Raw genomic sequence first — 22,526 nt, 5'->3', positions numbered from 1 at the left:
AAAGAAAACATGAAATAGGTGTGTCCAAACTTTTGACTGGTACTGCATGTATAGACACTAGTCTTAAAATAAATCTAACTCAGCGCATGCGCAGTATCCTCGCCCACACGGCGCCCTCACGCTGTCTTCTGCGCTCGGCTTCAGAAGCCGCACTGCGCCTGCGCACAGCGGAGCAGAATGTTGAGCAGAGCGGAGTAACGTTAGAGCGGAGACAAACGGACACGACGATATTTATTGAGCGCGGCTCTTTTCTTCCCTTCTGCTTAGTTTAGTAAAGCACCCGAGCGCTTCACCACACAGCACACACCGCCATGACGGAGCCCCAGTCCGCGCTGCTGCTCAGGAGACAGCTGGCAGGTAATCCGAAAGCCTGTGGCCGAGCGGGGACGACGAGAACGGAGCGGGCTAGGCTAGCTGGGCGCTGGAGTGACGCTAGCTAACGCTGGCTAAGCTAATCCACATCTCCCGGCCCTGCGGAGCTTCTCTCTCTGTCTCTCTGCTCACATGCCTTTTGTTTTCTCGCACGCTGATAAGTTTAAACGCGGTTGCAGAACTCAGAAAGGGTCGGGAAAACATGTTGTCTTTCTGATCGAAGTAGACGCGTATTCGCCTTTGGTTTGGCTTGAAACGTTTAAAAATGCTTAAATCTCTGGACGTTTCTACATAAATCCGGGCCTGTTCGTAGCTAGCAGCCGGCCGGTGTTCTGTCGAGTTGTGCTACCCATCAAAATGTGCTTCTCAAAAGCAGTGTGCATGCGCGGACTCAAATTTAGTTTACGTTTTATGCTAGTTCTACTAAATTTTACTTGTGTACATTCAACCTGAGCCCTCTTTCTTCGTCATTTTTTAAAAATGCGTTACAAGTGTGTAACGTTAAGTGACAGTTAGTAATAATAATTAGGGGTGGGCAATATATCATGACACAGAAATATCGTGATATTAAAAATCCATATCGTGATAATAAGGCTGTTCTGCCTTAAAAGTAGTCTATTATTTACTTTGAAGCTTTAGGTGTATTTATTGTAGAATTGTTTTAGTTTGCAGTTTATATGCATGCATTAAATATTCTGCAATATTATTTTATGCTATATTATTTATTTTGCCACATTATGATTATGCTGTTATACTATTGTACTATATTCCTGAAATGAATTAATTATTTTTCTGTTTTCCTATATCGCCAAGAATATCGTTATCACAAAAATACCCCGAAATATCGTGATATTATTTTAGAGCCATATCGCCCACCACTAAATTAATAATAATTATGAAAGTAATAATAAGTGAGTAGTTAAAATACTAAAAAAAACTTCACTTTTAACCATTAACTGTATCCTGATATATTGTTTCAGGCTTTTCAAATATCCTACCAAGAGTATTTTCAAATGTGGGTCTTTTTCTGGCATTTTTTACGTTTAAATACACACTAAGGTAGCACGGTTTGACAGGGTAGCACAACTCGACAGAACACCCGGCAGCGGTAACAGCTGCTGGCTAACGTTTGCTAGCTTAGTTAGCTAGCTCAGCTAATATCTGGTTGGCTATTGACGTCTGTCAAGCCTCTTCTAGCTATCTGGCCCTCGAGTCTTTCCTCTCCTCTCCTTTCTTCATTCCTTTACCAAACCTCTCCTTGTTTTTCTCATCGGTTCCAGGTTCTGCCCCAGCGTTGGGACCAGCAGCAACAGAAGCGTTAAGCTCGAAATCGCCTAGTTTAATATGCGGCATATTGTGTGGGGTCTAACTGGTGCAGTGGGGTAATCAAATCCCTTTGTTTTTCTCAGCTCAGAGCTAACAGCTACGTTAGCTAGCTTGCTAGCTAGTGAGTGGGCTAACATTTAACGTTAGCAGGCTTGGATACTTGGTTAGCTAGCTAGCTAAAGTAGCTAACGAGGTCTCCTCTGTCTCCAGCCAGATGGCTTCTGATCAGATAACTAGCTAACCTGCACGACAAGCCCTTTTAGTTAACTAGCTTAAAATTACACATTAGCATTAGCTTAGTTAGCTAACTAACCTACAAGTCATAACTCAGTTTTTGTTTATTAAAGGGGACTTCAGATCAGATCTACTGATATATTGACCAATAAAACCATTACTGATCAATAAATACATTAGTCATATTAACCTACCTGCCAGCACCACTTCTCTTTTATGTAGTTTACTCACAACAATATTCATTCATATGTCACCATCAAATGGACCATCCAAGTAAAGTGTTACCAATAATATAATAGCATAATAGAACAGGTACCTCTGTAACTTTCAATTCTTAAGAATATTCAGTCATTCAAACTGCAATACAACACTTTTTCAGTATCCTAAAAAGAATGTAATCGCTCTTTATTAAGTCAACATTTTTAAAGTCACACTCTATTATCTCTGATTACTTACGTTTTTTCTTAGAAAAACTCCATTTACAGATACCTACAATTATCTTTATTAACTATTTCTACTAGGATTGTTTTGTGTGGACGATATACTGTCCCAGAAATAACAGATAAACAATATTTATTTAAGACCATTTTATTCCACTAATATGATCATTGGTGACACTTTACTTGTATGGTCCATTTTTATGGCCTCATTGGTGCTCAACTGATATTCAACTAACATTCAAATGAATGTGTATTAAAAGCAACTTAACCCAATGTCGAAAGAAAATGATTCAAAATAAAACCTAACCCTAAACTTAACCATTAATCAGGCCTAATGTTAAGACTACAGTTTGGGTTAGAGTTGGATGTAGGGTTACATTTAATTGAGAATCATTTACTTTCACCTTTCAGTTGAATTGCATTTGATAGACATGCAGTAAAATGTTAGTTGAATGTCAGTTAAGCATCAATAAGGCCATCAAATGGACCATCCAAGTAAAGTGTTACCGATAATTTTATAGCATAAAAGTACCGCTATACTGCTGTAACTTTTAATTCTTAAGAATAATCCAGACATTCGATCTGCAGTGCAACATTTTTAAATATGCTAAAAAGAATGTAGTCGCTCTTTATAAAGTCAACATTTTTAAAATGTTTTTATCGCTAAAAAACTTTGGGATGTCTCATTCAGACATAACTAAAGGCCTATGCCTTATATAAATAGGCATATAAAACAAAACTAGTGTTTTATTGTTGACATACTGGCTCATTTACATTTATGGGTATTTAAGTCGATAATGTAATTATTGTGGCAGGCATGCTCTACTAGTACACGGTATAGTAACTATATTGTACTAAGTACTATAGCTACTATAGCTGTCCACACACCAATGAAAATGAGTCCTGACTAGTACAAATGCTAAATTTAGATTTAATTATATCTATAATAAACATTAAGATATGTACAGTGTGATTTTTCACTATTAATAATATTGTTCATTTCTAAATGTAGAGTAACTGGAATTTTACTAGTAAAATATCATTACAGATAAAATAAAAAAAAAACATGGTAACATATATATGACCAATCACAATTACATTATACACAGTTTGCTTTGGTATAATGTCTTTGTTCATATTATCTGTATGTCTAGTATACTAGTATACTTTTCATAGCTGATATTAAAAACAGCACTTTATATTAGCGAAAGCTCGGTTAGAGATCCTGAATTCTCTTGCGGTTTACTAGTTGTCAGGACAACTTGTAGTTAGAGTTGAGAAGTGAATCACTGGTGTCATTTTACGATAAAACAATAGTAACTACGATGCTTTCATATTACTATTATAAATGTCTACATGTCTGTGAATTAATCTAGTACAATGAATAGTTCAAATATTAATTGAACACATCCATAATTTAGGTTTGACTAGTAATTATGTCTACAAATTAATTAATTATTGATGTATCTATTTGAGATTTGAATAGTAATAATATTCATATAATATTGTGGAATTTTACTATTAGAATATAATTAAGTAAAATTACAGGGCTAAAAATATTCTTGGTAAAATATGACTAATCAAAATTACATTGCATTTCAAAGAAATCCTAAAATACAGTTTTGCTAGTAGTTAGCACTCTTATAGTTGAGAGTTAAGACTTGAATCTCTGGTGTCATTTGAGGCTAAAATTTCTTGCTGGACAAAACCAGAGCCAGCCAAATTACACCAGGCAATATTGTTTGTGGCTTATACGTTTTTGAGCTGTGCTTCATCCTTGCTCAACAACATTTATGCTTGTTGTGCTTTTTATACCCCTGCTCTCCTTTGTCCCACACCCGCAGTGATTGGGCAACCTGATCCATGAGTGACAGCTTAGCTGGCAAGGTATTTCTAGATCTGGCCACCATTGCATTCTGGCAGGGGGGCCCATGTACACAGCAGCAGCCCACCCCAAAACTGTGACCAAATCAGTGGATCAAATTACAAAATACAAAATCTTTTCTGCTCATAGTAGTGCTGAGCCTGCATTCTTAATAAGATCAGGACTCGTATTGATAAAACATGGTGTTACCCTCTGTACTTAACCAGCTGTGTTGAATTGCACCATCAGCTCAGTTCTAGGGGTGGCTTTCTGTATCTGTATCTGATGCCTAACATTGAGTATGTTGACAATAGGCACAGTAAAGTTTTTGTGCCTACACAAGTTGTGTCTTTTACTTTACAGTCAGAGGAGCAAGGTTTCACAGTGTAACCAGGTAACTTAAGCCCAAAGCCCAGCCTGTCCAATAAGAGCAGAGCTTAGAGTCATTCCTGTTGGACTGTCTCAAAGTTTAGGCTTAAGTTGTCTGGTTAACTGAGAAATCCTGCTTTGTGAAATTCTCCCCTGCTCTCCTTTGTCCCACTCTCTCAGTGATTGGGCAACCTGATCCATGAGTGACAGCTTAACAAGGTATTTCTAGAGCTTGCCACCATTGCACTTGAGAGGAGGGGGGCCCCATGTGTGCTGCAGCAGCCCACCCCTAAAACTAATCAGTGGATCAGCTTACAAAATACATATTTTGTAAAAGTGCTAAGTCTCGATTCTTTATTCCAGTTTGGCAGAAAAGAGTGAAGGTTGTGTAATGTTTGCTATGAAACACAACACCCCTGCCCTTTAGGAACAGCGTAGAAAACAGCATAGAAAACTCAAGAAGGTACCACCCCCTCCTCCCCTTTCACATAGTCAGTTACTCCACACTCACACACACACATGCAGGCAGCAAGAACTGCTCCTTGCCAAATGCTCACAGCTGAGGGTGAGCACCTCCTAAGCCTGGCTTGGCCTGCTGCCAGATATCTTCCTAGCCTGAAGACTACACAGCGAGAGGGGAACCTTAGGACCGGCTGTGGATTGCCCCACAGACCCCGGGCTCTTCCCCATCACCCCTCCTTTCAAGCAGGAGCTCTCACTTCACTAACAAAAAAACTGACTGACTGGAATCAATGATGTTATGACTGCTTTCTCCTAACACCAGTGTGGCGAACTCTTTGAACCCCTACTCACCCCCCAATTGTACTCAGTGCACTCAAATACAGAAGTGAGGGAGCAGCAGAGGAAACAAAAGGCTGTTTATTTTGCACCATAAAAGTGCAGCACATGTGGGGCGATAATTAGGCTGTTTTATTTGTACACGTTTTTTTTTTTGGCAGTTTTAATGATATGGTTTAAAAAGCTGTCATGACATGGGATCTGATCTTAAACTAGAGTTTTGCTAATACAGCATGAGCTGTGTTTTTGAGTTCTCATCTGTGCTTGACTTTTTCCATTGTGATTGTTTAGAATGACAAATACCTGCCTAACTCTGCATGTGCCCTCTGGGCAGGATTTAACAGTCAAAGGCCATTGTGATGTTCCCTACAGGTTATTTACCTGACATTGTGCCTAGTTTAGAAGTCTTGACACTAGAGCTGTGCCATATTGTGTTATACACAATAATATTAGGGCTGCAACTAATAATTATTTTGGTATGATGATGAATCTGATGATTTTTTTTTTTTCGATTAGTCAGCGATTATTTCTGTCATGTTCTCCATCTGTAGAAACGAGAGAAACAGCTGAACATAAGATTTAAATGCAAATTAATTGTATGGATGTTGTTTAAACATGGAAAGTACTGATGTTTAGTGAGTAAATTAGTAATCTGTTGTGTTTGGGCACTTTTGGAGAGTGTTGAGTTAACCTGTGTGAGTGAGCCGTTTACCCATCTCCCATTGCGCTTCTGTCCCCAGCACTTTGTGTAATGTGGTACTGTTAGAAATGAACGATTAGTCAACAAAGAATTTTGTAGTCAACAAAATTTAAGTAATCAACATTTTGTTATTATTTTACATTTGCCTAGATTTATATGTTATTATTTTGTTTCTACTTGGAATAAATAATAAAAAAAATCTATGTTTTGTCATATGAAGAACATCAAATGTATTGCAAAAGTACCCTAAAATATCGCAATATTATTTTAGGGACATATCGCCCACCCTTTACTTGACACAAAGATTATGTTCAGACTGCAGGAGAATCTGATTTCTTTCTCACATGTGATATGTTTGTATTTTTTGTACTGTTTGCAAGTAATCTGATATATGACACATCTGGACATGACAACTGGATCAGCATGGTTTCCTGTGATAACGAAAAGTGAAAAAATGGCGTCTCTGGCTGTCCAGACTTTTGGAAATTAATCTGGATTCAAAGTAGATATGCCAAAAAACTGGATTTAAGCTGGCAATCTGAACATAGCCTAAAGGATTGTGCTGGACTCTTTGAGGAAAATTTTCCCAGTTGTCCCAACAGCCCCTTTGATAAATTATTAATTAGCTGTCATATTTCTTCCAGACCGTTTTGCTTCTTAGGCCAAGGCCAGAAAGCTTTTGTGATTCACAGACTCACAAAAAGCCAACACAACAGGGAGCCAGTTATTTCATAAACATGTTTTCGTCCGTTCAGCCCTCCTCTTTCTAATGCCTGCTCTTCATAAGATGAGAACACATGCAGTAGTCAATGCCAGACTGATCCTCATAACTCATATGGACAGCCAGAGACCACATGAGCACACAGATTTACACAGCGAGTCCAATCCTGTGCCACTTAAGCTGGAGCTCGGCCACACACAGGAACTCGAGCTTGTTCACGCTGATCTGAAATCAGGTCTGTACTTTCCATTAGCGGCTATGTTTAGGACTTGGACTGAGGAAAGTGGTCATAGATCAGTGTGAAAAGCAACCTCCCTCCTTGGTGCTTCAGGCCTGTCCAGAGCTTGTTGTTTTTCTCACAGGAATAAAACAGGGATTTACTGAGATTATGTTTTGTCAGAGATCCTGAATCTCTGTGCTGTCTTTAAACACTGGCTTAAAGTTAGAGGTTATGTTATTGTTGTATTTGCTTTATTGGGGGTTGGATGCAAATATTCAGCTTGGCCTTGCTGTTTTCATGGAGCAGATCCAATGCTTATAGACGTTTAACCAGTTTTCTTTTAATGTATAATGTCAGTGATCAGACATACTTGGACCATTCTGAGTTAAATTGTAATATACTGATGATTAATTTTAATTATGTTTAATTAATGTTCTTTTATTCTTTTTCTTTATTTCAGAACTGAATAAAAATCCAGTTGAAGGGTTCTCTGCAGGACTTATAGATGATAATGACCTCTACAGGTGGGAGGTGCTAATAATTGGTCCTCCTGATACACTGTAGTAAGTACACACTCTTGTTTGTTAATTAACCTTGACTTTATTGTAACATGGAGTTGGCTTACAATCGTTGGGTTGAAAGTTGGGTGTTGGAGGCTTAAAAAAAATGATTCTTATTTTTCTGTCACTGGCTAGTCTTAATTATTATTATTATTATTATTATGATTATTATTAGTTTTATTGGCTTTATTGGTTTTATTATTATTATTATTATTATCGATGCATTTTGATCCATGCAGATGTTTGAATTACTGAAAATGTAATATTCTTAACAGTGCATTCTGTATTAAATATTTTAAAGCTGCAGACTTCTACAAGAAACCCTGTGTTATCCATTATTCCCATTTCTCTTATTTATGTAATGTGAATCTGGTGGTGGTTGTTTATACCTCAATTTGATGATAAGTCGACCAATATAAAAGCTTGACGATTACTTTTTTACATTGTCTTCCATTTAAAGTTGAAAGGTTTTTACCTTTCTCTGTAAAATGCAATGTTTTTGAAATGCAATGACTTAGTGATAGCAATGGTATATTAAGTGAGATTTAAATAATGAAATTTGAGTGTCAAATTGGTGTATGAAGATCAGAATGTACACGCTCCCTAATGATGCCATGTTGTGTTTACAGTGAAGGAGGAGTGTTTAAAGCCCATCTTACGTTTCCCAAAGATTATCCACTCAGGCCTCCGAAAATGAAATTCATCACAGAGATATGGCACCCAAATGGTAAGAATAGTTTTACCAGCTTTACTTTGTGTTCTTTGTTCTATGAGTTCAGTGTGTTGAGTCCAGTGTCAGTGCCTCCTAGAATGCATCCTGCTAGGAGAGACGGGTAATTCTGTGGCTGGTCATGTAATGTGAGAGGCTGTTCTTTGTTAAGATTTTAAAGCGTGTGTAACAAATACTAAGGTTAACTTTAAACATTACATTAACTGAAACATTAACATTAAAGTCTTGCATTATATTTACATGAAGAATGAAGAAAAAAAAACACATTAGTTTAAGCTACTTGGAGAGGCAAGATAAAAAACATGAAATTTACAAGACTGTATCGTACCTAGCATCTTTAGAGACACACAGCAAGTCACTGCTGCCTTTTAGACCAGAGTTTCCCAAACCTGATCCTTGAAATATCTGGCCCTGCACATTTTTAAAGCATTCCCTGTTTTAACACACCCCTGCAACTCTGAAACGGTATGTCAGTTAGCTTATTAGTTGCATCGGGGAACAGAACAATTGTAGAATTGACCAATACTGTGACCAGCATTCAGAAACACTTCTTGTAAACAATCAGAATATTTTCTTTTCATCTGCATTTTCACTGATACTAATTTGAGTGCTGGATATAAGTTGGTTAAAACTGGTAAATGGATGCAATTATCTGTTGCTGTCAGAAATTAAAGAGGATGGCAGACAATCTGCGATTCCACATTTTATAAAGTACCATGTACATTGACAAGCACTTCATACTGTAATTGATTAACCATATTTGATTTAATTTCTCCTATTGGTATATTATTACAAGTGGAGCAGATGTGCTAAATTAATGCATTTGGACTTCTTTAGAAATACATTTTTAGTGTAAGGTGTCAGACAAAGTGTCTTGGATACTTTTTTCTTATGCCATTTGGTTGGTGATGAAAAAACAAACATAAAAAAGCATGATTTATTAACTCCAGAAATGAGTGTCTCTTGTTTCCCATTGTAACTTAGTCCTCCTTTTCTAATTTTCTGTCCACGGTCTTGTTTCCAGTTGACAAGAACGGTGACGTTTGTATTTCTATTTTGCACGAGCCGGGGGAGGACAAGTACGGCTACGAAAAGCCAGAGGAACGCTGGCTCCCCATCCACACTGTGGAGACCATCATGATTAGTGTCATTTCTATGCTGGCTGATCCCAATGGAGACTCGCCTGCCAACGTTGACGCAGCAGTAAGTGCCTTTTAAACTGTACCGTTGGTCTGGTGCTGTTCAGAGAAACTTCAGTTTAAGAATCTTTGAAACCATAGACTGTGTATAGCTGGACAGAGCATCGTCTCTCAGAAGTGAAGCCAACACAGGTCGGGCGCCCCCTGCTGTTTGGTTTCAGAAAGCTGTGTAACCACACCCATCCCCATAGGTTTTAATGGCAAAACAGACAACTTTCAATCACGTTTTTTTCTAATATACTGTAATTCTACCTCCATTATTTGAATGCAGCAGCTAGTGTAACCTCTGCTTATATTGTTAAATTTTTATATCCTCACAGAACTCGTTTTTTAAAACGTTATTCAGCTCTATTCAAAAAAGGTGTGGTTATGGTAAAAGGGCTGGGTTACACCTAGCCGGGGTGGGACCAATGACTGTTTGGTTGGAATCATAGACTGTGTGAGCTCTGTGGAGGCAGCCCTCAGGGGCGGGGTTATTTAAATGAGTCGGCTGTCTCTCCACAGTCTTTCTCCCTCCTCTGGTCTCTACTGCGGAGACTCTGGTTTCAGAATCGTCAACATGGTGGCAGATTTTGGCTTCATTTTCATTGAATGAATGGGAACACTTTTGTTCAGAACACTGCATGCTAGTATTTAAACACACTGCTGATTTGCCAGTGTGATTTTCATACAAAGGCATAAAGATATACAACTAATATAGTAACAATTAATATGTTGCTTATTACATGTTAGCCACTGTTTTGGGTTGGGTTGGGGTTTGAAGCAATCTGTCCCAAATATGGCTTGTAGGTGTAGTTAATATGAGTGTGCCAGAAAGCATGATTTGTCTTGTTTAGCCAGATAAAATAAGCTGTAAATTTCTTATTTTAGGTATTTAAAATTTCTCTTATGTTTTGGTCCTCAGATTTGGTCTTAAGATATTGCAAACTGGAAAGTCCTGCTTTGTGGTAATATTGTGGCCAATACAATACCAGATTACCATACAAAACAGTTCATTTGATTTTAAGAGAATGTTCTTGAAAAAAATATTGAGCGATATATTGAAGGGGAAGCGGTGGCTCAGTGGTTAGAGAACTTTAGGTTACTTGCGTAACCCCGGTTCTCTGATAGCATGAGTGAGGTGTCTCACTATGGGATACGCCCCTTCCGCGTATGCCTCAGAAGCTCTATTCCACTACGCCAGCCAATGAGGCTGGCTGACAGCTGTGACGCTCGTGCTCCCACCCCCCGTATATAATACGGTGGCACAGCGTCACCTCCTCATTCAAAAAACAGGCACACCTCTTCCTCGCTTCACGCTGCAAGGAGGGTGGTCTGGTGAGACACCTCACTCATGCTATCAGAGAACCGGGGTTACGCAAGTAACCTAAAGTTCTCTTTCAAGCATTCGTTTCGGTGTCTCACTATGGGATATCCTAACTCCCGTATTGTCAGACAAGCCTGCCTGAACACACTGTCAACCAGCTAAGCCTCACAGTGGAGACTGAGTGTTCCCCGAGCCGGCGCTCAGCACCGCATGTGCTATAGTAGGTGCTGTTATGTCCAGTTTATAAAATCTGGTGAACGTATGAGGCGAGGACCAGCTCGCCGCTGCACACACCTCCTGAATAGAAAGGCCACTAAAGACCGCCCATGAGGTCGCTATGCCTCTCGTGGAGTGTGCCCGGATGCCAGGCGGGACTGCTAGCCCCTTACTGGTGTATGCCAAAGCGATCGCTTCTGAAATCCAGTGCGATAGTCTTTGTTTAGTAATAGCTCTCCCTGTGTACGGCTTAGCCCAAGATACGAAAAGCTGATCACTCTTCCTAAAGCTTTTAGATTTATCCACATAGATACGCAGCGCTCGCACAGGACATAGTGCATTTAACCGCTGCTGGTTATGTGAGGTAAAAGGCGGTGGATAAAATGCCTGCAGCTCCAAAGGGAGACAAGGCTGAATGACTTTGGGAATAAAAACAGGGTTTGGACGCAAACATATCTTTGTATCCCCCTGCGAAAACTGCATACATGAGGAGTGCACAGAAAATGCATGTATCTCACTCACGCGTTTAGCTGAGGCCAAGGCTAACAAGAGTGCTGTCTTAAAAGGCAGGATCTTAAAGTCTACCTGGTCCAGAGGTTCAAAAGGTGCTGCCGACAAGGCTTCAAGCACCAATGACAAATCCCAAGATGGAGACAAGGGTTTGGAGACTGGTAGCAACCGCCGTGCCCCCTTCATAAAGCGGCACACTAAAGGATGCTGTCCCACTGTTTTCCCTTCAAATCCCACATGGCACGAAGCAATAGCTGCGAGGTAAACCTTAACTGTGGAGAAAGACCTGCCTTTATCAATCAGGTCTTGGAGGAAAGACAGTATAATCCCCACAGAACATTGAAACGGAGTTTCAAGTTTATCTGAACACCACTGTTCAAACACCCCCCACTTGTATCCATAGAGGGACCTAGTGGAGGGGGCCCTCGCACTCTGAATGGTTTTAATAACATTAGGCGGTAAGCCTGTTGCACTTAAGTTAAACCACTCACGGGTCAGACCTAAAGGACTAGGCGCTCCGGGTGTGGATGAAACATCCCCCCCCCTGCCTAAGTCAGTAGATACCTGCGCAGTGGGAGGGGCCAGTGGTTGCCCTGGAGAAGCTGCGTGACTGCCGTCAGCCAATGCTTGTCCAGCCCATGTGGAACCCCTAAGACTACAGTCAGACCTCTCTCTCTTACTCTGGCTAGAGTTGGGGAGATTAACGTTATCAGTGGGCACGCGTAAAACAGTGTGCGCATCCATTCGCGTGGATAAGCGCCGACCCCCAGAGTGGCACTCCGATTGTGCGGCGAGTAAAACAGAGGGCACTACGCATTCACTAGTGACGCAAACAGATCCAGCGTTACTCTCCCGTAACGCTACGAAATCTGTTAGACACTGCTCCATAAAATCAGTCTGCGTGCCAGCGTGCGTACCGGATGGGAACGCAGCCCTGCCTGGCGACTGACATACACCGCTGCTGCCGTACTCTCTGTCCTCACGAGAACGCGGCATCTCTTTAGAACAGGGAGAAAAAGTCTGAGTGTTAGCTGAACCGCCAGCATCTACGGACAGTTTATGTGCATATATAGCTGCCGGTGATTCCACCTGCCATCCACTGTCCTCTCTTCGTGCATGCCCCCCCAAACAGACAAATCTGTTGTCACTACTTGTCTGGCATGCACTGTGCGCATAGGGACACCCTGTGTTAGGAAGCGCTCGCGCTTCCACTGACACAAAGCCATCAGCGCCGTTCGGGTGATTTTCACTTTCTAGCGCATGTGACGTAACTGGTCCAACCTGAGCGAGGCCACTCAGCGCCGAAACTCCCTCATGAACCATCGGTCCAGAGGGACACCGTCTATAGCTGAGGCCATCATGCCCAAAGGTGGGAATATAAGCTTCAGCAGAGCTAAATAAACTATCATTTTGAACGTGCGTGTCCGTAAATGATTGTTTAGAGCATGTAAATGCAAAATAGGTCTCACTAGTAAGAACCGGGAGTAGAACATGCCCCGAACTTGTCTGGGTGATGCTACTCTCATTGCTCTTTCCTTCAGTAATTGGGAAATTTCCCCCTAAAGAATGTGAGCCGAGTCCCCTGGGGCTGGAGAATGAACAAGACCCCTGAAACGGGGAGGCCGAATGTCGAACTGCAGCCTGCAGACATTTCGCTTTGCTCTGAGCACCTCGCGAGATAAGACGCATGTGCTCCCGTTGTTCAGCTATGGGGCGTTCGCGCCCTCTAGCGGAAACGGAGTGCAACTGCAACTGCCGTCCACTGCGCATGCGCGACACGGCCGCGTCAGGATAGCGTGTGTGATGCTTTCTAGCCCAGAAAGCAGGGAAACTTTCTGAAGCTTTTGTTCTAAGCATTTTATGTTTTGCAACATTTTGTGTTTTATTTTGACTCATAACATATGACAAGCATAAAACACAGAAACACTTCGCTTTATTTAACACATCACTGCTACAATGAGTGAGGGTGTGCTTGGTGTGCGAACTGGGCATGTTTGGCACACGGAACATACGGGAGCGCTGGAACTGCGTTCCGCCTGAACATTGGGGAGGGGAGCCAGCTAAACGGGGGGTAGATTGGCTCCCTCCTGGCGCCAGATACCCATCAGGCTGACTTCTTCTGCCTCCTCACTATCCCCGTAGGTGGGTTGGAGGGCGGCTGGGCAGCTTGTGGGGGTGGCTGGGGCTTCCTAGACCAAGCAGCCTTACTCTCAGCGCTTCCGCTTTGACCCGGCTTGTCCATCTGGGGTTTCGGCCGTTTGGGGATGCGAAAGCTGACAGTCGGACGGGCCGCCGCCTGCGTGAAAGTAGAGCGAGGGGGGGGGTGAGGGGCCAGGCTGTGATTTCCTGGGTAGGCACAGCTGGAGCGCTTCATCATCCCTTTTCTTTTCTTCGCACCGCTTCTGCATCAGTGCGAGAGCGGAGCCGAAGATGCCCCCGGGCACAACTGGTGCATCCAGAATGGCCTCTTTCTCCCTGTCTGAGAGATTCGCTAAGTTCAGCCACCTGCCTCTCTCCTGGACAACCATAGTGGCCAAGGCTTTGCCTGCCGCTTGGACCGCACATCTCTGAAGACGGAGGGAGAGATCCGTAATCACACAAATCTCCTCCCACTGAGGTGAGCCTGGCGTGGCTGACGTGTCGTCCTGCAGCTCAGCCTGGTAGGCTGTAAGCATGGAGATGGCGTTAAGGGCTCTCACAGACAGGGCGACCGCTTTATAAGCCCGATCGGTCATGCTGGACTGAAAGCGGTCTGCTTTGGAGGGCAGCGTGGGGCTGGAGACTGCTGAGCGGCTGGGGTGCAGGTGTGCTGCTACCAGGGGCTCCATGGGAGGCATGCGAAGAAGGCCTTCTTTCTCCATACCCTCCAGATCAAGAGCAGATGCTCCTTGGATAGGAGTTTTTCCCGTAAAGGGCTTCTCCTTCCAGCATGTAGCTAACTCCTCCATAAGCTCTGGAAATATGGGGAGTAGCTGTCTCGCTGCCCGCTTCGCCCTAGGCAATCTCTTTCCCTCGTAGCGTGACTTAGCGGTCTCCGCTAGCACGGCCGGCCACGGGATGTTCAGCTTTTCAGCTGCACGCTTGAGCACATCCTGGAGGTCCACATTCAGAAACTGAGAGGGTGGTGTCTCTCCCGATTCATCAGTGAGCTCCATGGCACATGGGAGTGTAGCCATCTGGGCGGAGGGGAGGAACGGGGAATCACTGAATTCATCATCCTCGTCAGAGATGAGAAATTCGGATCCGGCGTCCAAATCATCCTCTTCTCCCTCCAGCTCATCCTCTTCTGCGTCCAGCAGAGTGGGGAGGGGGGCGAGGGTGTCTAGCTGGTCACCCCAGCTTAACCCCGCGGGAGTGGATGATGCAGCGGGCATGGCGACCTGCTGTGTACTGGGCGGATTCGCATCGCCTGACATGAGCGGGTCCCCGCTCGACAGGCTGACTTGGCGTGCCAGCCTGCGGCGTAGGCTTTTGACAGTGAACCGCGCGCAGTGATCACACGAACCGGGATCTTTCAGCGCTGCCTGGGCGTGTCGCAGCCCGAGGCAAGCGGCGCATATGTGGTGCGTGTCCCTGCTAGATATTTTATTACCGCAGGGACACGACCGTGCGGGTTCACTATCCCCACTCGGCACTGCCTGCATTGCTGCAAACAATTAGCTGGTGTGCTAATTTGTGCTAAACTGCGCTATTCGGGGGACGACGGCGTGGTGGCCAATCTATTTCACAGTTAGCACAGGGAGCTAATAACTAGCCGCAGCGCTAAAGCTAATTTGGTGTTTAGCTTAGCTTGGCTCGTTAGCGTAGCTAGTTCGTTTAGCCGTCGTTTGGAGACAACCCGACTAAACAGGAAAATATTCGGTCTATGGTGAAGACCTAAATAAATCCTCTTTCTCTTCAAAGTCGCTAAGCGCCCGGCGACGGAGGTATTAACTCCGTCTGTGGACTGTTTAGCTTAGGCGGCCTGTAGAAGAGAGAGTGTGTGTGTGGAGGCTTCTGGAGTGAAGCGAGAAGAAGGTTTTGAATGAGGAGGTGACGCTGTGCCACCGTATTATATACGGGGGGTGGGAGCACGAGCGTCACAGCTGTCAGCCAGCCTCATTGGCTGGCGTAGTGGAATAGAGCTTCTGAGGCATACGCGGAAGGGGCGTATCCCATAGTGAGACACCGAAACGAATGCTTGAAAGAGAACTGGATGTTGATCTAACAGGGTTGTGGGTTCAGTACCCTGCTTTGCCACTGTGTGTCACTGTAGAGGTTCCTCGCTGTGCCTCTCTCTCTCTATGTCAAGTCTCTCTCTCTCTCTCTCTCTCTCTCTCTCTCTCTCTCTCTCTCTGTGCCTCTCTCTCTCTGCCTCTCTCTCTCTGCCTCTCTCTCTCTGCCTCTCTCTCTCTCTCTGCCTCTCTCTGTCTGCCTCTCTCATTCTCTCTCTCTCTGTCTCTGTGTCTGAATGAGCTACAACATACTGGTTTTCTGGATCAGAATTCATACCTATTTGTGGTTTAGGGCACCATTGAATAGGGAGTTTTTCTTCCAGTGTGAAAGTGAAATTCCAGAGTGATTTTAAGAGCACTATAATCTTCAATGGTACACTCTTTGTAGTTTGCAGTTAAAAACAAAGCTCACTTGTGTTACAGCAGTGCCACCTCAGAACCAATAAAAATAAAATGCTACTTTTAGGCATTTCCCCAGAATCTGATCTGAAATTCAGGTTGATCACCTAATTTTCTAAGGATCAGAATAGGATGGGAAAGATCTGGATTACAGCTGCATCCAAAATCATTATGTTGTTCTTCCACAAGTTCAGTCTAGACTCTGGCCCATACTGCATCCACACTGGCAGCGACAAGTCCCTCATGTTGTGAGTTTGTTAATGTCTGCTCATGCTGTTTTGTCAAAGCCGATTTATGGCCAGTTAGCACAGAGGCTAATCCAGCAAGCTACCCATCCACACTTCATTTTCCTCCACACTGTCAAATGTCACTGTGCTGAAGACTCTCAGGCACAAAACTTCACTATAATAATTGGGTCTTCCTTCTAAAAATATAGAACTGCAAGCGTTTAAAAACATAAATCATGATCTTAAATATGATGAATCAGAACTCATTTATATGGCTATTTAGAACTTGTTTATTTTGTGCTGAAAATGCTACGTTTAGATACTGTTGTTCCAGTAAAACCCTTAAGGAATAACCTGCAGGTGTTTTGTTCTTTTTTCCCCTTATTTTTTGCTCCGTGAAATCAGATCTTCACAGCAGTGCTCCAAAATCACATGGTCCCTTAGATCAAAGTATGACTTTGCATAATCAAAGTCATAATTCTGTAATAAAGGTTTGTGATGTTTGTTCTAAGTTATAAAATAATCAAAATTTTGTCTTGTTTTGTAAATTTTCAGAAAGAGTGGAGGGAAGACAGACACGGTGAATTCAAACGGAAAGTTGCCCGTTGTGTACGAAAGAGCCAAGAGACTGCCTTTGAGTGATATTCATCCAGCAGCTTGTAGCTTCACTATTTTCAGGGTGAGTAGTGGACTTTAACCGTGTGCATTTACAGCCAAGTCCTCGTGCTTTGTTTTATTTTTGGTGTCTCAAGCTACTGTCAAAAAGCTACATATTTACCAATATATGGGGAGAGAGGAAGATGGTTGGCAACTATTTTATGTCAGTGTACCATAAAGAAGTCTTGCTCTTTTAATATTCTTTTATATGTTGACTATGCTTTATTTCATGAACAAATAATCAAAAACTTACAAGGGGGGAAGCTTTTAGTCAGTCTGCACATGTATTGTTGGTGCTGCCTGCAGTTCTATTGCGTTGGATTGACGTGTTTGAACAGGTTCAGGGATCTTAGTTTAGATTCAGTGCATTAAGATTATAAATTCAGGCTGTGTTGAAGGCTTTAAATTTGATACAAAAAGCTAGATGTGTTTCACAATTAAAATGTAACATTATCAATGTAACTAAGCTGGAGCTGGGCAGTATGATTATTTTATCATATTGTGATGAATTTTCTTATCGCATTGACAATATGCTTTTTTTAAGCATATCAGGGATATTGGTGCTTAAATATTGGTGATTAACTGTACATTTCATTAATAAGGTGTCAAAAAATTCAGTTTAACTGGATCATCTGCAGCAAAAATTGATTAAAATTCACTGTTCTATGTGTAAAGAATTAAATACAATTTTTTTAAGAATCTGCCTCTGCTGGATCAGAGCATTGTGATCAATATTGTGTATTGTGAAAAATAGTGTCTTAAAATATTAATGCAATTTTAATATAGTGTACATAGTGTATTAAAATATTTACCATATTACCCAACTCTACCTAAAGCTTATTTCTTATAATGGAGGCAAGCACCATGGCTACGCACCATGACTGCAAGCACTGTTCAATTTCTCTGTGTGCCATGTACCATTTTGACAGTACTACCTTAAATAAAAGCCACATCAGACCAACAGTGCTGCCACTACTAAAAATCCTGATATCTGCAGGTACAGTGCACTGATACTATTACCAGCTCTATCTAACCTAACCCTTTAAAGTCCTTTAAAATTGTTTTTCCTCAGTTGATGAAATTATAGGGTATCTTTTCTTCCCAATAAGGCAATAACAAAAAGGCACTTCTGAGACAAAGCTACATCTTTTAATTTTATACAGACCCGTTTATTAACTTTCAGCTGAAGATGAACACAATATATATTCTAGAGACAGAAAGATCAGTTGGCTTTGTGTCGATATTGCCATATTTCCAAAACTACGGACTTTCAGGTCTGCTGTAAGTCACTGCTGCTTTACATTAGTGATTATTTAAAACATCCATATCAATTCAGTAAAAGGATATTAATGGCTGTGTTCCAGTGCTAGTTTTTTTATTTTTCTATAGTCAAAGGTAATTGCTAATTAGTTATATGCATAAAGCACAGACGAGAGGTTCACAATTTTTTAGATGGGCACCTTATTCCAAACTGATGTCACATCAACAAAATTACCCTTATGCTATCCTGAGTTTTCATATTTTAAATTTAGTAGTAAGTTTTTTTTTTACCCTCCTGTTATCTTCTGGGTCAAATTGACCCTTTTTAAAGTTTGAAGATCTAAGATAAATAGTTAAAAGTATTTTTCCAGTATGAAACTTCTTCTGCTTGCCTTAATTAGTGTAATCAGCATATAGTATGAAAACGGTTCATCTCACATATTTGCAACCAGCCTTTGCTAAAACTAAAACAAAATTGCAATGTTATGTTTCGATGTTATGTAAATCTATTTTGTTTTATATTTTGGTCTTTCAAAAGTAATAAAGTAGTAAAACATAAAAAAAAAGTTTGAACATGTATTTGTTTTTTTGTGAAAAAACGAGTAGATTATTCTAATTGAAGCATAACCTGTTACAGGTAAGGAACTCCATTGCTCTAAATATTGATAGAATAATTAGTAAAGGAGTAAATAATGAAGTATTCACATTGATTGTAAGGATTTTTTTGGTGTCCGATATCTTTTAGATAATTAAACATGCACCTGTTCAAAATGACCTGGGAACACCATTGCTGTTCCTGACTAATGAACACAACAGGAGGGTTAAATAAATTTGTATCACAGTAACACTTAGTCAGTGTTAGTGCAGATATTGCAAAACATCAAACACCAACGATAGTTTTATCATGAATTTGGTTATTGGTGCAACACTGCTTGCGACTTTGCATTTTGTCATTCACCCGTTTCTAATTTGTTTAATTCTAATGAGCACATTTCTTGTCTCCCACAGGTCTCCAGTCGAGAAACAACATGGCACTGTTTTCCTGCACTCTACCACCCTATTGCCGGACTCGTCTTGATTGAACGTTGGCAGTAACAGGCTGGCATTAGTAGGCTGCAATAGAACCATAACAGCTCGTACAGATATGGACAGATCATGCCAAGCAAGTGCCAACATCAACACGGGAAATAAAGAAATCCATAACATATTACGCATTTTTACAAGTCTATGAACTGATACAACTTCAGGAAAGAAATTGTAAAGACCTGTAAATAGCAGACATAAAAACCGGATAATATATAAAACTGTTCCTATCCATCCAGCGAAACACTTAGTACCAAATAAATAGTGCTTTCTGTAGGTAGAGTCCTGTAAAGATCTTAAAGATTATAGTTTATTTCCCCTTTTTCTTTTCTTCCCATCCCCTACTCTACTCCCAGCAGCCTCTAGTGTGCATCTAGTGTGCATCAGTTCGGTTACAGGACACATCGAAAGATGAGGTGGTGGGTAAGGCTTTTTTTTAATTCTCATAGATTCTCATAGATTCTCCCATTGCCCAAGACACACAAACAAACTAGGAACAAAGGTGGGCTTTCATTGGCATGTGGACTAGTTTTGAGGAGAAGGGTGCAAAGGTGGGAGGGGGGGTGGGGGGATGTTGGCGCTACTGTCGTTGTCAGAATTCATATAGCGTGCATATAGCATGTCATGTTGGACACCTTTTCACCTGAGGACACTTCTTCGAGGCAACGCACAGTAAACTGTCATTTTGATTGATGATTGACTATAATGCGCATATGTAGTCGGTTTGGTTTTAACTTCAGGGGGCTTGGGGTGGGTCAGGGAGTGTCCTTGCTTTGGGCCCTAGAGGACTTCTGCTAAACGCGAAGGATGTGCTCAGCTCTGAGTGAGTGAGAAAGTGAGTGCGGTGAGTGTTTAAAGGCTGGAAGAGGTGATGATGATGAAGAAGAAGCCCATCACATGCATGTTCATAGTTTTTAATTTGTATTTCTTTTCAAAAGTGCCTCCGATTTGAAATTGCTTGGCTTGTTGCACCTCCTGCGTCGAATGACTCTGGAGCTAAAAGGGTGAGACATTGACGAAATCGCTCTGCACCCCTTCAAGCTTGTGTGGATGTGTGAATTTTTCTTTTATAACCCTTTGTACCAGCAGTATGGATTATTGAAGATATTGATAATTTGGTGTAGCAATAACGCCCCCTCTCTTTTTTGTCCCACCTGTGTGTAGTGTATCCTATCCCTCCTTCCAATGTGTTAAATTCAGTATTCAGATAAGATTTAAGGACAGAATTTTTTTTTCCCTCCCATTGTTCAAGCTAATTCTTTTGCAGGGCTTTTTTTTCGTGTGTGTGGTGTCTTTGATAGGATTTGTTAAGCATGCTTTAACTGTAGGTTTCTCACAAGCAGTTTCTGGGATTTGGTTTGAAAGGTGTGTGAATGTGTTTGAATGTTGCTGAGAATGTGTGTTTGTGTGTGTGTTTGTGTGTGTAGAGTATGCCCATGCGAGTGTATTTCACTCTCCAACTTCCCACAATCCTTTATTCTCCGTTTAATTTTATTCTGGCTCTGACAGACTACTGCAGTTTTTCTTGCCTAATGTACAAAGACAAAATACTGATGTATATTTTTCATGTTATGGAAATTGTCACCTTCTCTAGTGAGTTCTTCTAAAATATAATTTTTTTCCAATACTTGTTGGGGTGTTTTGTCTTATTGCTCACACAATACTTCACTTGAAATTATCTAGCCTTGTGTCCCATGACTGTTGGCATGGGGCTGTCCACTGTGGATGGTAGTACCTTTTTGTGACTTATTCTTAGTACACAAGTTACACTGCAGATCAAGGAATCTTAAATGCATGCGCATCTGTCCTTCTAGTTCCCCATATCAGTCCTCGCTCATACTCCAGCAATAATTTGTTCTTGGCCTTGCAATGAGCACGTTGGACAGTGTCAGCCTCACACACAAGATAACCTCTTACTTTTTTTATACAGTTGTGAAGCTGTCCTCTAAGGTGACACTTCATGGTCAGTCTACATATGGCTACCCATTATACCCATGTATGCATTAAAAATTGTTAATGTGTTTAAATCCAAATTTTGAAAGCTGGAATACAGAGGTGAGTAAAAACTATGCATTTATCTCAATTTAAAGGGCACATTTTGTACAGTTGTGCTTAAAATTATTTAACATCCAAAAAAAAATCAGAACCTATTCCTAATGGACAGTGCCTTCCAGTTTGCTAACATTTTGATGCATCTGTCTTTTTAAAGTGGCTGGCAAAGTATTTATACCCTTTGAACAATTTCACATTTTGTCCCCTTCAACCCCAAACTTAAATGTGTTTTTTTTTTTTTTTTTTTTAAGATTTTAATTGACAGACCAACACAGAGTAGTGGAAACAAAATGATACATGGTATTCAGCCCCCATTTTTTTCCCGAAACTCCTAAATAAAATCCAGTGCTTTCAGAAGTCACTTAGTCACTTAATGAGTCCTATTTAATGAGTCCAGCTGTGTGTAATTCGGTCTCAGGCTACAGTCACATTACCAAATTGAACTGATTCAAATGTACTAGCGACATGAAAGTAAACGGTCAAATCAAAATAATGCGTCTTTTGCCTTTACGCATGTGCTACGTTTTTTTTCCTCATACCCACGCATCTCTTGATGCAGCTGTGCAGATATAGCTATAAAAACAGCAAAAGCAAACCGCCTGGCCTTTTTTCACCTCCTCCACCTGAGCATGAACTTCAAACCAGCTGTTTACTCTCCACGCCAGCAAAAGAGGCTCCACATATGAGCTGCTAACACAGTAATTTCCCTGTATAAAGCTATGAGACGTTTCTTAAATATGAAGTTTTTTGTTGTTTGTGAAGAAGGCGACGTTTATACAGGTATCAATGTGCGCGTGTGAGGCGTTTCAGGGACAGATTCGATCACGTTATACTGGTTACAGGTCAAGATGGACAAATCCAATCTGAGCCAAAAATCTAATTTGATTTAAGTGGCTTTTATTTTGAACGTAGCTTCAGTGTAAATACGACTGTTTCTTGATGTAAGTTGATGGAAAGGTAACACTAACACTAGGAAAGAGATTCACTTTCCAGTATCTGTGGCATAAATGTTACTGTTCACAGATGCTCTCTAGCCACTATTTTGAAATGAAGATAGGCCTGGACAATA

At 41.4% G+C, this 22,526-nt stretch overlaps 1 protein-coding gene across 1 annotated transcript; it reads left to right on the top strand.

Annotated features, from left to right (window-relative positions):
* The first annotated feature begins 143 nt into the window (after nucleotides 1–143).
* Nucleotides 144–21,032, top strand: ube2g1a (ubiquitin-conjugating enzyme E2G 1a (UBC7 homolog, yeast)). The gene is made up of 6 exons (XM_007228599.4): nucleotides 144–357; nucleotides 7,505–7,607; nucleotides 8,234–8,331; nucleotides 9,359–9,537; nucleotides 16,961–17,084; nucleotides 19,331–21,032. The coding sequence occupies exons 1-5, from the start codon at nucleotides 312–314 to the stop codon at nucleotides 17,045–17,047; spliced, it is 513 nt and encodes a 170-aa protein (XP_007228661.1). The 5' UTR covers nucleotides 144–311; the 3' UTR covers nucleotides 17,048–17,084; nucleotides 19,331–21,032.
* Nucleotides 21,033–22,526: the final 1,494 nt, after the last annotated feature.

Source organism: Astyanax mexicanus, chromosome 1 (assembly GCF_023375975.1).
Source record: "Astyanax mexicanus isolate ESR-SI-001 chromosome 1, AstMex3_surface, whole genome shotgun sequence".
In the NCBI taxonomy this organism is placed as follows: Eukaryota; Metazoa; Chordata; class Actinopteri; order Characiformes; family Acestrorhamphidae; genus Astyanax; species Astyanax mexicanus.
The sequence above is the reverse complement of the archived record's forward strand: the minus strand, read 5'-3'. Positions and strand labels throughout refer to the sequence as shown.

Bases quoted from the DNA above. Each gene is read 5' to 3' on its own strand.
- ube2g1a (XM_007228599.4), top strand. From the start codon at position 312: ATGACGGAGCCCCAGTCCGCGCTGCTGCTCAGGAGACAGCTGGCAG. The intron at 7,608-8,233 runs GTAAGTACACAC...TTGTGTTTACAG, and splicing joins GGTCCTCCTGATACACTGTA to TGAAGGAGGAGTGTTTAAAG. The intron at 8,332-9,358 runs GTAAGAATAGTT...TCTTGTTTCCAG, and splicing joins AGAGATATGGCACCCAAATG to TTGACAAGAACGGTGACGTT.